This window comes from Capricornis sumatraensis, chromosome 1, assembly GCF_032405125.1.
Source record: "Capricornis sumatraensis isolate serow.1 chromosome 1, serow.2, whole genome shotgun sequence".
Classification (NCBI taxonomy): domain Eukaryota; kingdom Metazoa; phylum Chordata; class Mammalia; order Artiodactyla; family Bovidae; genus Capricornis; species Capricornis sumatraensis.
Genome location: NC_091069.1, coordinates 196,254,774 through 196,272,165, shown reverse-complemented (window position 1 = coordinate 196,272,165; position 17,392 = coordinate 196,254,774). Strand labels below are relative to the sequence as shown.

Sequence of the window (17,392 nt, the reverse complement as noted above, 5' to 3'; positions counted from 1 at the left end):
TTAAATTTGACAACTATTCTCTTCAAAACTGACACTTCTGAATTATTACATTAATCATGACAAACCCTGTTAATCACACATATAAACATAGCCCCATGCTATCATTTGTAAATTCTGTATATTTTAGCTTTTAGTTGCATGAGCACAAGAGGAGGTTTGATCTGATACCTATACCTTTAAGAAAATACATGATATTATAAACAGAGTAAAAGACATGATATAGTAGTGATTACTAAAAAAACAAAACATAGCAGCTTAAATCTATCTATATTTGAGAAAATGTAGTCACAAGTACCACAAACGCAGAATCAGAGCAGCCGGGAGGTTAGTGCAATTATACCTTTTTTTAAAATTTTTGAATCACTGCTATTTAAGAACACCTTGAAGCAAGTCTTTTGTTTTAAAGATTGTTTTTAAACTAAGGTAGCAAACATTTTGCCATGTAATGGCAGTGTTATATGCCGTTATCTTGCTTTGTATAAAGAAAAATAACATGAGAGATTTTTAATACTGGAGTTTGGTTACATTACATATTTAAGCTTCTACAACAGAATGATGGACACTTTGGAGAAGCTACTCCTTATCCAGAAACATTTTAATCTCTTAAAAAACAAAGTAAAAGAAACAAACAAACAACAAAAAAACCCAAACCTACTTTGCTCCTTTTCACAATAGTGCACATTTTTAACCATAATTTAGTTATGGCTACAAAACATCAGAAGATATTTTTATGCATCTTCTCTATGGTATTAAAAAATTTTTGTGCCCTTCTAGTCTTTAATTGGCAGAAATATGTCCCAAAAAAAGAAACTATTGCATTTAAGCCACATCACCAAAAAAACAAACAAAACAGAAAAACCCCACAACAGAAAAACAAAGCAAAAGCAAAAACAAAAAACAGAGCATAATACCCTTTTACTGATGTGTCTTACAGATTGACATGACCAAAGTCATATAGTTCCATTTAATTTCCAATTTCCCCGTCTACAACATGCACCAATTGAATATATGCTCTGGGAGCCATAAATGTACCAAACATCTATCTCTTCAAAAGAATGCATTAAAATATTTTTAAGAATTTTTTTGTTTAAAAGGTGAAAAAAAATATAAACAAGAAACTGATTCACTCCCTTACTTCATGCATCCATAAACTAAACCAAAAAAAGTTTAAAAGCAAGAACAAACTACTGCTGCAAGTTTTTGTAAGTCCGTTTTCTCTGTACATACAAACTGCTAAACTACTGAAGGGAAAAAAGAATATAATCCATGGTGTCTGCTGATTCAAAGGGGATAAACAAGGCTGTCATTAGTATCCAAAAACTGGTACATGTATGGGCTGCTTTTATAACGCATATTTTTTCTCTCTTCTGTTTTTCATATCCAAAACTTCTAAATGCTATTTTAGGGGCACAGCAGATTTGATTCCAGCACTTGGTGAACAGAATTCACAAGCTGTGACAAAATTCTGTCATCTTCAGGGTGCAATTTTGTTTATATACACTGTTTGTATATATTTCTCTTAGATTTGGCTGTAGTGGACTGGCCATGGTTCAAGTGGGACTATAGCAGTACTTGGGTCGGGGACAGTCATTTTGGCTATATACACATTCATAGTCGGTCCATGGCTTCCAACTAGTAGCGCTATTTCCGAAGGTCTAATACACAAACCTGTAAGAAATTAAAATAATCAACCAGTGTGTAAAGAATCTCATTGTACATTTTTAACTTTTTTATAGTACAGTTTGGAATCTATTTCTTAGTTCCAAGTTCATGAAACTGATAAAACAAAAGTAATCATAGCAATGGATATAAACAACCAGATAAACTACATGAAAGAAGATGGAGGAAATAATCACGGGCTCGCACTACAGAAGAACCATGGCTAAAATTTTTAAGATTTGCTTTCTGTTAATTAAAAAGTAGAAATAAATACATTCAAAATAGACTGTTTTCTATGATATGCCTTCAATTTTAATGAAAGATACTACAGATTATATTAAGGTATCACTTCAGTAAACAGCTAATGGCTATACTCTTTCCATCTTCCCTTTGCTTTCAGAACTTTGGAAGCCACAATGAGTATTTCTGTAAAGACATTGCAGCCTCGCCCTGAAAGCCTCTTGGTATCACACATTCCTCAATGTAGACCCCTCAGTGCCTCTATTCCCCCCTTCCCTGGGCTACCAGCAATCTTCTACAAGAAAAGAAGCTTAAAAATAGGCATTAAAAATTCAAATCTCTCTCATAGAGATATCGTGCTATACTTAATTTCACTGATGAAGTTCTACAGTCCATTTCTTGATCTTGAAGGCACTCTGGCAAAGATACCCTAAATTATATTTACATTATTTGAATGAAACGAGTATGAAAAGTATAGAGTCTTCAGTAAAATAGATCAATACCCATATCATAAAATTTATTTTATAAAGAGCACTTTGGCAGTCACCACCAGCACAAGCCGTGTTTATCCACTGTGCCCTCTCACACACACATCTACCCCTCTGGAAGGCTTCATTGTACTCCACTGCGCCCTCTCACACACACATCTACCCCTCTGGAAGGCTTCATTGTACTCCACTGCGCCCTCTCACACACACACACATCTACCCCTCTGGAAAGCTTCATTGTACTTACTGAACCATCTGATGCACTGGCTCCAACCTTGTCTCCTGCCGCATTCCAACAAACTTCAAAAATCCCACCTGTTCCCCTATAGCTGTGAACTAGAGCACCTGTCTAAAATAATGAGAAGCAGAATCTTAAAAGTGATAAAGTATTATTATGTTCAAATGCTGAGGTCAAAATATCATACGGCTTTATTTCCAGCAATCCAATGCAAGATTTAGCTTCAAACACAAGTTCTAAAATACCAGAAATGTAATATGATAATCCTTTCACAAAATGGTAGCACTAGCCTGCTCTCAACAGATCATACACACACACACACACACACACACACACACACACACACACACACACACACGCCTGCTCTCTGTTAACAGATCATTCACACACACACAGTTTACGGCTCAATTACTTTATTCCTTTGGTAATGGTAATCAAAATCATTCAGCTGCCATTCAATAATTAAAACTCAGTACAAAAATATATTCTCTTAGGAAACAAGTCATTAAACAGGTCAAAGGTAAGAGGTTCTGTATGAGAAACTGGAAAACATGCTTTTGGTGTTCTGTCCTGACAAACAAGGAAAGTATGTCTCAGCTTCATGGTGACCTACAAAATTCAAACTACAAGCATCAGAACTACCTAAAAACGACATGGCAGCAAGACACATATCTTGTAAACACTGTCTGACAGAGCAAGCCCTAAGTTAATCACTAAGCTGGGAGACCATTTTTCCTTGTTTTCCTGTTCAAAGTCAGTCTGGAAATACTGCAGAAACCACAGATGCATGGATACAGTTGATCACATTGGGAGAGCTCTACTGTTTTTTCCCTCTTATCTAAAATTTCTCACAATTTAAGAGATTAATGAAAAAGTATGAGTATAGCAGGCCTTAAATATATCTACAATTAATTAGGAGGGAAAGGAGTGGCATCAACAAAATCTAAAATAAGCTCACGTACAGAGTAAATCTATAGAGAGTCAACTGTGGGCTTTAAAAAAGAACCAACACTTTCCTTCAATAGTACTTACCAATTTCTAAGCTTAACTTAGGCTATAATTGAACCCAAGCAGCATGGTCAATAAGCAAGAGCTATCTACATTAAAACTGCCAAAGAATTCTTAGCATTTACTCAAATCTGTGATCAGACCAGACTATAAGAATTTATCTGTCAAATGATTAGGTAACATATCAACCAAGTAATGGGAAGGGGAAAAAAAAAAACACAACAAACTACACACATACATATATATCACATATGTATATGACAAAAAAATAATGACTTTTTCCTGCACTGAAATCTCACAAGATGCATTTTATTATTTTCAAACTTGAAAAAAAAATGACATTTTGATGCACAACAGTGAAACAACAAAACAGTATGGATAGCTGTTCAAATGTCTTTAAAAGTCTAACAGCATCTTCCCTTAGAATTCTACTGTTCTCTACCCAAATTTTATTTTAAGTTAATTTACTCAAAATGGAGTAAATGAGTGACAGAAAATAATACAATAGGCAGATTATCTATAAAGTCTCTGCTATTCAGTCAAAACAGAAAGACTGGGACTTTTCTGGTAGTTCAATGGTTAGGACTCAGTACTTCCTTCCATTTCAGGGGGCAACAGGTTTGATCCCTGGTCAGGGAACTAAGATCCCGCCAAGCCGGGAAATAATGAAGATTAGAGAGCTCAGCAGGGTTGATGAAGTCAACAAAGTCAACATTAACATGCCAAAATCTGTAATGTTCCAAACATGAGTAACCATCAGTAAGTAAAATGAACACGTTTTAAAAGATGCTATGCTGCTGCTAAGTCGCTTCAGTCGCGTCCAACTCTGTGCGACCCCATACACAGCAGCCCACTAGGCTACCCCGTCCCTGGGATTCTCCAGGGAAGAACACTGGAGTGGGTTGCCATTTCCTTCTCCAATGCATGAAGGTGAAAAGTAAAAGTGAAGTCGCTCAGTCATGTCCGACTCTCAGTGACCCCATGGACTGCAGCCTACCAGGCTCCTCTGTCCATGGGATTTTCCAGGCAAGAGTACTGGAGTGGGGTGCCATTGCCTTCTCCAAAAAGATGCTATACATAGTAACAATAAAATATGTAAGGCACCTCAGAATAAATTTTTAATAAAAGAAGATCTTTATGAAGAAATTACAAAGCTCTACTAAGGGGAGAAAGAGAGCCTTAATAGGGAGACTTCCAAAGTAACACTCATTAAAATTAAACCGATACTGCAGGGACAGGTAGAGTCACATAACTGTTACTGAAAAGAACAGTATATGGCACGTAAAAACTAAAACACTGAAAAGACGAAAAGGAATGAAAGCAACAGAACTGTTTTCTCCATTTTTAAGAAAAGATCTCTGTAGCACTGTCCCTAGAAATGTAGTATATAGTTTTAAGTTTCTCTCTGATAAATTTTGTATTGAATCATAAAATCCTGTCCTTTAGAACATTTTTTTAACTGCTTATATATACCCTCTTCAAAGATAATTCTTTTAGAAAATAAAGAAATTACATCATTTATCTAAATAAATGCATCTTAAATTCTCATACTTTATGTCTGCAACACTGTTGAAAAAATAAAGAATTTAAATTTATTTCTAAATTTTGGTCAATATTATGAAAATCTCACTTCAGATGGTTTTGATCTTTACTAAGCTATAAAAAATGCCACCAAAAAATACTCACTTAAAAACTAAGAACTGAATGAATAACACAAAAGGAATGACAATCAAAATTGGGGAAAAAAAAAATTTGTTTAGACAAGCACCTCTTACTCATATAAAGATATGTGACTCTTCAAATAACCCAGACATACCTGTGTGTTCCAGATGTGCACACACTTGTCAAAAGAACCACTCGCCAGATACCTGCCATCAGGACTGAAAGCTACACTGTACACAGGCTCTTGGTGTTTTGTCAAAGTATGGATGCAAATTCCTCGGTCTACATCCCATAATCTAACAGTAGAATCAAAGGATGCACTGACAAAGGAGGGAAAAAAAAAAAAGATTTTATAAGTAATGAAATTCCCAACCCTACCCCCAAACTACAACGACCATCTTTCCTTATAGCTAGCCACAAATTCCTTATGAGAAGTAGACTGTGCTGTTAGGAAGAAAGTGCTCTGGAAACAAAGCTAAGAGGAGAAGAGGCAGCTTCCATTAAGGGCATCTCCACGTCTGTAAAGTGGAAAACATAAATAAGCTAATTTACTATATTTCTTTATTCTCTGAATAACTCCTTTATATTGATTCGTGAAACACTACTTTGAATATACACTTATTATTTATTTTGATGCTGAAAAAACTTTACTGCGTCATGCCTCAGTTACATAGGTTTTAATCAATATTTGATATTATCAGTAAATATTTGACATCTCCATAAACAAAATCCATTATGAGCTGAAATAATAAAATGTCTAAATGTTCCCATTTAAAAAATACTCCTTGCAGGACACATTCCCAATTTACTGAATTCTCCTAATTTTCTGCCATAATGTAAGAATTTTCTTTTTGTAAAAGACTCATAAAGGAAAAGCAAAACAGAAATGTTACCTTGCTAACATAAGGTTGGCATTTGGATTGCTTGTCCCTGGCCCTGTTGGACTCCATTTGATAGTATAAATTTCTTTATTATGTGCTTGCAAATCATGGACACAGTTGTCTTGTTTCATACTCCATATCTAAACGAAAAGGAAAAGTGTGTGTAAATTAGCTTTCCATACAAAGGATACGTTTATAATATGATCTAGCCAGTCCAAAATATGTGGCATAACCATAACAATAATTATAGAGATCAAGAGAATATATGCAAAGAAATTAAAATGTAGTAGAATATATTTAATATTTGTTTTTTAAAAATGACAAATTAGCTTCAAGTTCATTCTAATAATCAGTATTGTGAGGCTTCAGGATTCAATAAATTGTAGTTCTAAGATTATTTTTGAAAGCTTCAGATGGTACAAATATAAACATTCAGTAATTTCCTTGGTAATGATGCTACAATATTTAAGGCATTAGTTTTTATGCTATCCTTTAAAAATAAAGATGTACATTATAAGTTCCTCTTAGAATTCAGAATTAGGAACTACATGGCAATGGGGAAGGGAAAGTAGATAAGGAATACACAGATAAGGCAGTATGACTCATGTTGACACCAAAGGATAGGCAATAAAAGCACGAAGAAAAAAGGCAAGAGGGACTACATACAATTAAAACGTTTCTACACAGCAAAGAAAACAATCAATAAAGTAAAAAGGCAACAACCTATGGAATGAGAGGAAATACTGCAACCCATATATCCAATAACTTTCAAAATATGTAAGGAAATCCTACAACTCAAAAGCAAAATACTAATTTTAAAATGGACAAAGGACTTGACATTCCTTCCAAATCGACATACAAATGGCCAACAGGTCATATGAAGAGATGCTCAATGGCACGGATAATCAGGGAAAAGCAAATCAAAACTACAATGAGATATCACTTCACAACTGTTAGATGGCTACCATAAATTTTAAAAATTTTGTCAAGAATATAGAGAACTTGGAACCCTTATAAACTGCTGCCACTATGAAAACCAGTATGGAGGTTCTCCCTCAAATTTTAGCAACTATCCCCATATGAACCAGCAATTCCACATCTGGCTACATATATATAAAACATATAAAATGAAACTAGGCTCTTGAGGTGGTATCTGTACTCCCATGTTCACTGCAGCATTCTTCAGAAAAGCCAAAATATGGAAACAGCCTAAGAGTCCAACAATGGGTGAATGCGAAAAGAAGAAGATGCGCGTGCACACAGTGGAGCGCATTCAGACTGAACATATAAGGAAATCCTGCAGTATTCAACAAGACAACATGGATACATTTTAAAAACAAACACTGCATGATTCCATTTACATGAGGTATCTAAGAATCAAACTCATAAAAGCAAAAGAAAGAAAAAAGAATGGTGGGGATAAACAGTAAGGTCCTATAGTATATAGCACAGAAATCATACTCAATATCCTATAATAAACAATAATGGAAAAGAAGAAAAAAAGAATGGTGGTGGTAAGGAGTTGTGGTGGAGGTGGGCTGCTATTCAAAAAGTATAAAATTTCAACCCTAGAGGAGATCTGCCATACAACACTGTGTTTAGATAACAGTACTGTATAGTACATTTAAAAGTGTGTTAAAAAGTAGATCTCATCTGTTCTCACCATAATAAGATTTAGAAATTTTAAATGATCCATATAGAAGAAAACCATTACAAAAGCAATAATTAAAGTTAAAATGGTAAGCAGAAAACACACTTTTCTCAAGTTGAAAACATGTTTATTATGCAATACAGATTAAAAACTCATACTGTTTTTGAGCAAAAGTTAAGAGAAACCTGTATCAACAGTATTTCTGACAAAATCACTCAATAAAGACAAGACGGAAAATCTTGCCCAAAACAAACATACACCAAACACAAGTGCCAACAAAGAAACAAAAATCAGCTGGGATCTCACACTTCTGCAATGAAACTGAGATAACGAAACAGTATCATAATGTTTTATATTCTGCTAAGTCACTTCAGTCGTGTCTGACTCTGTGCAAGCCCACAGACGGCAGCCCACCAGGTTCCCCCGTCCCTGGGATTCTCCAGGCAAGAACACTGGAGTGGGTTGCCATTTCCTTCTCCAATACATGGAAGTGAAAGATGAAAGTGAAGTCGCTCAGTCATGTCCGACTCTTAGCAACCCCATGGACTGAAGCCTACCAGGCTCCTCTGCCCATGGGATTTTCCAGGCAAGAGTACTGGAGTGGGGTGCCATTGCCTTCTCCGGTTTTGTATCCTAGGTATACATAACTCCATGTAAATACGCGCAAAAGATAAGTTTCCAAAACGTATTTCATGCCAGCTTTCAATAGCACTGACACTACTGACCATTCTCTTCAACACCTCCCTTGAAATATTCTTCTCTACACATACATACTATTTCCACTGAAGTCATTCCTGCTAGGTTTTCTCTTGGAACCTGATTCTTCTTAAAGCAGGTAAATGTTACAGAGTTTAAGACTTTTAAAGCTTTCTTCTTCTTTTACTTGATACTATTTACCTACACAATTTTGTCCACGCCATGGCTTTGAATGACCATCCGTCTATTGAGGATTCCCGAATGATTACGTCACACTTTGAGTTCTTCTCTGAGCCTCAGACCAGCCTGGCACTTCCACTTGCATGACTCAAAGGCATTATCCAAGCTAAGCATAATCTTCTCATTCATCTGCTGTTCCTTCTTCTCAAAGTATGGCTTCACTAGACATTATCCATCCTTATAGCTTCTGCTTTAAAATTCTATGACCTTTTATTATTCTTAGAATAACAACAACAAAACTCTCTAACACTTTCTAATTCAAACATATCTCTTGAACTGCAAATCAGTAGCTGAGAGTAGCCACTGGTCTTCTTTCATTTCCTTGTATGTACCACACTCTGCTCCCAAAGAAGTTTTTTGCTCTTTATTCATTTTATAAGCATAATGTATGTGCATGCAAGGGTGCCAGGTGGCACAGTGGTAAATAATCTGCCTGCCCATGCAGGAGATTCAGAGATGCGGGTTCAATCCCTGGAGTAGGCAATGGTAACTCACTCCAGTATTCTTGCCTGGAAAATTCCACAGAGGAGGCTGGTGGGCTATGGTCCTCACACATGACTGAGTGAGCAGGTGTGTGCACATGCATGCACGCACACACTTGCAAAGTAATCTCACAAATACAAGTGTGAAGAAAAGCATTTTTATCAGCAATGCTTACAAAGGAGTCCAGACTTGAGAAAACCTAACTAAAAACGTAGCTGGTATTTAAGGAAAAAAACCCCACCAGGTTACCAAGGTTACATTTAATCTGTTCATGGGAAGAGGAAAAGCAGTTTTCCTTCATGATTATCCTATCTATAAAGGTTATCACGTTTGTAGGCAGTGGCATTATAAAGTCAAAGGTAAATTATTTTTAGTAGAGCTAATTTGATGAAGTATACAGCTCAAGCTTCATTAATTTTGAAGATTATTATATTTTTCTTTATCTCAAAAAGCTTTTCTCACCCCTTAATTCTGGTATGTGATATACACAGGAGCTAGGTGTTAGTTTTTGCTTTTGGTTATAAAACAAGAAAAATGTAAACTCATACTGAGATGTGAATTCTGACATGTCAACTATGCTCATTCACCGATTAAGCTATATATCCACTACACATCAGTTTCCGAGCAAAGGTGATATATATCCACACCACAGCAAAAATCCAATTAATACACTGCTCAGAATATCAGTCAAATCCATGAATCCTACAAAGATCTTCATTAATTACCTGTGAGTCAGATCTTTACATGAGCAAATAACCTTTCATTGTACCAATATATGACTCATTACTAGCAAAGGCAATTTATAATAGCACAAATCTTAGTATCATAATTCCCAACTACAAGAGACACATTCTGAGAATGGCCAGAGCAGCCACACTGTATAACTCCTCAGCCCCCTTCCTCCCTCCTATCTGAATTACCTTCAAGGTCATGTCATCAGAACAGGATGCCAGGAGATTGCCAGTTGGGTCCCATTTGATAGCATTTACTTCATTCTATAAATAACAGTAAACATTCACATTTTCATTTCATAGACTTGGTTGTTCTTTGGGTATTAAACACATACTTCAAAACCACTGAAACATTACTTATTCATCATAATTGCTTTAAAGGAGGGAGAAAAAAGTTTCTCACCGTGTGTCCCTGGAATGTTTTAATAGGTCTGTCTTGTCCTAATTTACAGACATGAATGCACATATCTGTACTACAAGAAGCAAAAGTGTTGTTGCTCTGCCAGTCAACATCCAATGCTGGTGCTGCAAAGGAAAAAAGGCCAGGTTTGTATTCATTCCACACGTACTGAAATCTAGGTGCTTTAGTTTTAAAACATTGCTGAACATTAAGAACTTAAACGATTTGCTTTATTCTTTTTATATTAATAGAATTTTTAAGATTATGGTACTTAAATATTGCAAATATTAATACATTTCAGTTTGGTTGTCTCTATGCGAGACACAGCCTAATAGGAAGTATACTGGCCTGGTAACCAGGAGATGAGGGTTCCTGAGAGTTTGCTCTGTAAATTACTAGCAATGGACTCTTGGTACCTCATTTCTAAAAGAATAAAATTAAATGTGATGCTACATTTCCTTTTGTTTCTAAAATTCTGTGAGTGTTCAATGGATAAGAAGCCTTGTTTTGCTATTCCCTAACTAATGGGCCCTTATAAGCAAGTCAGCTCTCACGCTATTTTTCTCTGCTAAAAAATGGGGATAAAAACCTTTACACTTAGTACTCAAGGATATTGTGAACATCAAGTTAGATAATGTGTATGAAAGTACTTTGTAAATTACAAGTGAGACAAATGTTACACTGAGTAAGTACCATTTCCACTATCTACTTAACTGATAAATGGGAGTATTACATGATTGGCAAATACATTTTGCTTCTAACTGATTCTTGTCAAATCTATTTTAAATTCTACATCACTGAATTTAAAGCCTCAGAAGTTCAAAAGCTGGCTGGCATTTAATACTTTAGCTCGGATATGATTAAAGATTCTTTCCTTTCTCATTTTCCCCTGTTGCAAAGTGCAAAGCTTCTCTATAATTAGCAATGCAGATTAAGGTAATGATAGCAAGTAACTGGGTTAAGCAATAGAAGCATAGCAAACACTGCATTTAGAGCAGGCAGTAGGTGGTTGGGGGAAAAGGTGAGAATCAAAAATGAAGCTTGCTTGGCAAGACAAGGAAAATCCCGATATATAACAAACACTTCAGAGCCCTGCATGAATTAGGTTGACCCTAGACCTTTGTCACCAGAACTGTTCCCTTCCTTGGCTCCTTTCCTCTTTCCCATCCTGCTTCTGGGAGAATCCAACTAAGTCAGTGAATAAAAACACTGGCCCACTTTGATCAGCACGATGTCTGGTATGCTGTTGTTCATGTGCACCACAACCTCTTAGAGCAATGTAGACAACCGTTCCTCTGTGAGCTTATCTTCAGCCCACTCCTCACCTCGCTCTGCCCTGCCCTTCTTTGCCACCAGGACATGACATATTGCAGGTCCCCATGCCTGCAGTACCCTAGATGGGCTCATTAAGTGGAAGAAACTGTCAGAAGTCCAAGGTCAGGAGAAAGAGGGCAGACAGGCAACTCTGTGGTCCTCTCTTTTTAAGACTGGGTCTTTGGCAGTGACTCTGATTGCTCCACGGTGCCTGCTCTCGCCAGGCAGCCTATTCTCTAAAGACACCATTTCCACTGGGTAGTTGGATCCTATCATTTTCTCTACAGTCTTAGGTTTACTGCAGTTGTTAAACTCTGAGTTACCTCCTACTTCTCTATTCTTCACTCTTGTAAGACTTCTGCTAGAGTTTCCTTATATTATGTTCCCTTTCTTGAATTACCTGGTTTAGATTTTGTCTTTGTGATTTGGAATTGGAATCAGTAACTACACCTTCATTTTGACATTAAATATTATTAAGATACAATTTTGAAAAATAATTTTAACAAAATGCTTATATGATAATTTATTATAGTGTTAAGAAGTGGGGGAAAGGACTTCCCTGGTGGCACAGTAGATAAGGGTTTTCCTGCCAAAGGAGGGGACACGAGTTCGATTCCTGGTTTGGGCAAATTTCACAGGCTGTGGTGCAACCAGGCCCTTGTACCACAACTACTGAGGCTGTTCTCTGCAAAGAAGAGAAGCCACTGCAATGAGAAGCTCACACACCACAACGAGGAGTGGCTCCTATTCGCTGTGACCAGAGAATGCCTGGTGTAGCAACGAAGACCCAGTGCCAACCCCCCCCCCAAAAAATAATTGTGTGTGTGTGTGTGTGTGTATGGGGGTGTGTGTGCCAAAAATGTAAATAATTTAAAGAACAATTAAAAGTTATATATTAAAACGCTATGAAGAAGGCCAAGTATCTGTTGTGCTCCACCAGGGTATCAATCTGATAGTGCATCATCTGAAAATGTTAGATAGGTGGCTGAGAAAATCAGAAACAGTATTTAAACAAATACACTATTAGGTCCAAACCAAAACAAAAACCAAGTGTATAACCAGGTAAAGATAACTGAAGGAAGCTGGAGAATGTTAAGACATGAGTTGTATGATTGATGTTCTGTGATATGCTTGGCTCATAAGATACAATGATTATAGATTGGTGTGATCTAAGAACCCATACCTCCTTACTTTATATTTTATTCCTAAAACTTAAAAATAACTCTAGGTAATATAAGTCCTTCAGGATAGAGACACATCTTTAACATAAAATATATTTTTATGTAGGTAATATGTGAGAGGTATATTTACTATTACTGGTTTCATTTTTCATATGATGAAAAAGGCTAAGAAAAGTTAATTGGCCGAGGGTACACAATCTTCTAAATTCCTGGAGCTGGAATTCCCTGGCGGTCCAGTGGTTAGCACTCTGCTCTTTCACTGCAGGGGGCATGAGTCTGATCCTTGGTTGAGGAACAAATATCCTGCAAGTTGCAAGGTGCAGCAAAAAAAAAAAAAAAGAGCCCTGGAACTAAGATTCAGTCTCTGTGCCCTCCAATTCTGATTTATTTTTTGTTAACCCATGTATCTTTCATAATCCAGAAAGGTAATAAATAAACCTATGAGGGAAGGGGAAAAGGCATTTAATATTTATTTGCCTTTTTAAAAAAACAGCTTCACTGAGATATAATTCATGTATCATACATTTCATCCATTTAAAAGTGTGCAATTCAATGGCTTTTACCATATTACATTAGTTTTAAAATATTGTGGTCATACATAACAGGAAATTTGTCATTTAATTAAGTGCACAATTCAGCTGTATCAATTACATTCACAATATTGTACAATCATCACCACTATTTTCAAAAGTTCTGCATCACCCCAAACAGAAATTCTGTAACCATTAAGCAACAACTCTCCATTTCGCCCTCCTCCCAGCCTCTGTAATCTTGAATCTTTACTTTCAAAGTTATGTCTGACTTACTTCACTCAGCATAAGGTATACAAGTTCTCTGGTGTTGCAGCATGTACCAGAAATCCATTTTTTAAATGGCTGAATAATAATCCATGTATATAGAGACCTCATTCTGTTCATCCACTCATCTGCTCATGGACAGTGTGTTGTTCTCACCCTTTGGCTACTGTGAACAATGCTATAAATACTGCTATGAATTCATTCAAGTTCCTGACTTCAATTCAGTTACCTAGGAGGAGAACTGCTGGGTCATATGGTAATTCTATGTTTAGCTTTTTGAGGAATTGTCATATTCTTTTCCACAAATGTACCATTTTACATACCTACTAACAAAGCATAAGGATTCTAATTTCTCCACATCATTATGAACACTGTTATTTTTTACAGCTATCCTAATGAATATGAAATGGTTAATCATCTATAATCATGATTTATGCTTTATGTAAGAGTATATGGATGAAAATACAGTATAGGAATTAGAATATGGTAATTTTAAAAGCATGGTAGACTTCTATTCCTGGTCAAGATGGGGTAACGGGAAACAAATTTACCTCCTGCCCAAAATAGCCAAACACTTACAAAATGTATGAAATAACAGTACAAGACTCTGGGTTAGTGCTAGCGTTAGTTGCTCAGTTGCGTCCGACTATTTGAGATTCCACAGACCACAGCCTGCCAGGCTCCTCTATCCATGGAATTCTCCAGACAAGACTAGAGTGGGTGACCATTGCCTTTTCCAGAGCATCTTCCTGACCCAGGGATCAAACCTGGGTCTCCTGCATTGCAAAAGGATTTTTTTACCATCTGAGCCACCAGGGAAGACTCTGGGTACGAGACAACAAAGGACAGTGGTTCTTCAGAGAAGGAAATCAACCAACAATGTGCCTTTAACTGCTCATATATGATTTGGAAAAATGTCCAGATCTTGGCCCATGGAAGAGGAATTTCCCTAAGGAAGAGATTAATGAAATTCCTGAGGGGAAGAGATAAAGCTCAGAATCTAGAGAACCACAGGCAGCTAGAATTCATAGCACAAGAAAGGAGAGAGCTAGGCAGACAGAATTCTAAAGACCTGCAGCGGGCCCAACTCATATAGTTAGCTGTACTAATCAGCATAAGTACTAGCTGAGCCTTGGGAAAGAAGCACTGAAAAGGATTAGAAGAAACAAGACTGGAAACGTGCAGCAGGCTAGAAAACCTTTTGATTCAGGGAACACTGGTTTGAGTACATCTAGGTTCTTGCCTCAGTACCAGGAAATAATTAGCTCTACACTGAGCACTGTTTCCCTGACATTTAACAAGTTTTATAAGCGTGACCCAAAGGATCAGACTATTTCCAGGTAATTTAACAATGTGCCAGAACAAAGTTCACAAATAACTAGAAGAAAAGGAGTGTAAACTTGAAAAACAGCATAGAAATCATCCCACTTCTCAGGTGGCGCTAGTGGTTAAGAATCCACCTGCCGCTGCAGGAGACGTAAAAGAGATGTGGGTTCAAAACGGCAACCCATTCCAGTACCCTTGCCCTTTCGAAGCCTGGTGGGCTATACAGTCCATGGGGTCACAGAGAGTTGGACATGACTGAGCACACCCGAAAAAAATACTGGATAAAAAAATGAAGAGTATTATGGGAAGTCAAGCAGACTAATAAACACACTCAAAACTTCAAGTTAAAAAAAATGTGGGGAGGAAGTAGAATATTCTTTAAAAATAATGGTCAAGATTTTTTTTCACTTGAAGGAAACTATGTATGAAGACATCCAAGAAGCTTCAAGGTCAAGAAACAAAGAAAACTATTCAAATTGTACAAAATCATTTATAAGCAGAAAAATCTTAAAAGCAGCCAGATAAAACAAGACAAATTACTACAGAGCAATAAGGATGAAAACTGGAATAAGTTCAAGTGTAAATAAGAGAACACAGCAATATTTTTTTAAAGTACTGCAAGAAAAATATCCTGTCAACCCTAGAACTCTATACTCAACAACAACAAAATCTTTCAATAATGAAAGTGAAATACAGACTTGTTCATATATATAGAAAGAATTCATCAGCATTAGATTTGCACTATAAGGAATGTTAAAGCCGTCTGGGCAGAAAATAAATGAAACTAGATGAACTAGATGTGTATGCATCTACACAAAGAAACAAACAGCTGGAAATGGTAACTATGAGTAAAAATTATTACTATTTAATCTCTTTAAATATCACTTGGAAGTATATAGTGCTAAGTTAAAGATGTGTACTATAAATCCTGATGCAACCACTATAATAAAAGATTTATAGTTAATAACCCACCAAAGGAAGAAAACTGTAATCATAAAAATATTCATATAATCCAAATGAAAGTAGAAAAACAGGAAAAGAAGAGATAAATAGAAATTTGATTAATTTAAATGCAATCATATCAATAATCACATTAAATGTAAAGAGCCTAAAAATTACCATTAAAAGGCAGCGGTTGATATTCAGTAAACAAGCAATAAATAATGCCTATATAAATTACACTTCAAATGTAAAAGTATGGAGGTATATATACCATGCCAATACTAACCAAAAGAAACTTGAAGGGCTACATTAACATCAGATTATGTAGATTACAGAGCATGGAAAAAAGAGGATCATTAACAAAATTATAAATGGATCAATTCAACATGAGGATGCAACATTCCTAAATGTTAATGTCCTTATTAGCACTGTTTCAAAATACATAAAGCAAAAATTGATGGAAGAAATTAGAAACTGTGTTTTTCAATTATTATTGATGATTTCAATACCCTTCTCTCAGTAACAGGTGGTATAAGTAGACACAACAACCAGTTAGGGCTATAAAAGATTTGAACAGCCTTATGAAACAACTTGACCCTCATGACATTTGTAGGAACAATGGAATTATATTAGAAAGCGGGCTTCGCTGGCGGCCCAGTGGTTAAGAATCCACCTTACAATGTAGGGGTCACTGGGTTCGTTCGATTCCTGGCCCGTGAAGATCCCACATACTGCAGGGTAAAAAGCTCATGTGCCACAACTAGTAAAAGCCTGTGCTCTGGAGCCTGCAAGCCTCAAATACTGAAGCCCACGCACTACAGAGCTCACATTCTGCGACAAGAAGCCTAGGCCCCGTAACTAGAGTACCCCCAATCTCCACAACTAGAAAAAGTCTGCACACAGGAACGAAGACCTAGTGCAGTCAAAACTAAAATGAATATTTTTATTAAAAATTAGAAAGCAATGCTACAAAGACCTCGAAAAACTTTCCAATTATTCATAAATTAATATGCTGAATCAAAATTACTTCAGAAAATATTCTGAACTGAATGAAATCACAATATCTGAAAAATTGTGAGATGTCACTAAGTAGTAGTTAGAGGTAAATTTATAGCACTGAATGTCAGATCCCCATTAGAAAAGTAGAAAGGTTTCAAATCAGTGACCTCAACTTCTATATCAAGCAAAAGAAAAAGATACGTCACCAAAGAAGACATACAGATGATAAATTAACACGTGACAAGATGCTCAACATCATTAATCATTAGGAACTACAAATAAAACCACAGTGAGACACCACTACACACTCATTACAGGGGATACAATTAAAAAGACTGATCATATACCAAGTGCTGGCAAGGATATGGAGGGACTGGACACACATACACACCCCTCAATAAAGCCATTTAAAAAATAAAAAAAAGCATGGCAGGAAAGAATATCACAGGTAAAATG

The 17,392-nt window shown here is 36.3% G+C and overlaps 1 protein-coding gene across 1 annotated transcript in view; it reads right to left on the bottom strand.

Moving 5' to 3' along the window:
* Positions 1-667: 667 nt before the first annotated feature.
* The window catches only part of TBL1XR1 (TBL1X/Y related 1), a 172,934-nt gene continuing 156,209 nt past the window's right edge, over positions 668-17,392 (bottom strand). Inside the window, exons 11-16 of the mRNA XM_068970370.1 lie at positions 10,381-10,502; positions 10,167-10,241; positions 6,189-6,316; positions 5,450-5,615; positions 2,635-2,736; positions 668-1,668 (exon numbers count right to left, since the gene is read on the bottom strand). Of these exons, the coding sequence (XP_068826471.1) occupies positions 1,642-1,668; positions 2,635-2,736; positions 5,450-5,615; positions 6,189-6,316; positions 10,167-10,241; positions 10,381-10,502 (620 nt within the window). The 3' untranslated portion in view covers positions 668-1,641. The remainder of the gene's footprint in view (positions 1,669-2,634; positions 2,737-5,449; positions 5,616-6,188; positions 6,317-10,166; positions 10,242-10,380; positions 10,503-17,392) is intronic.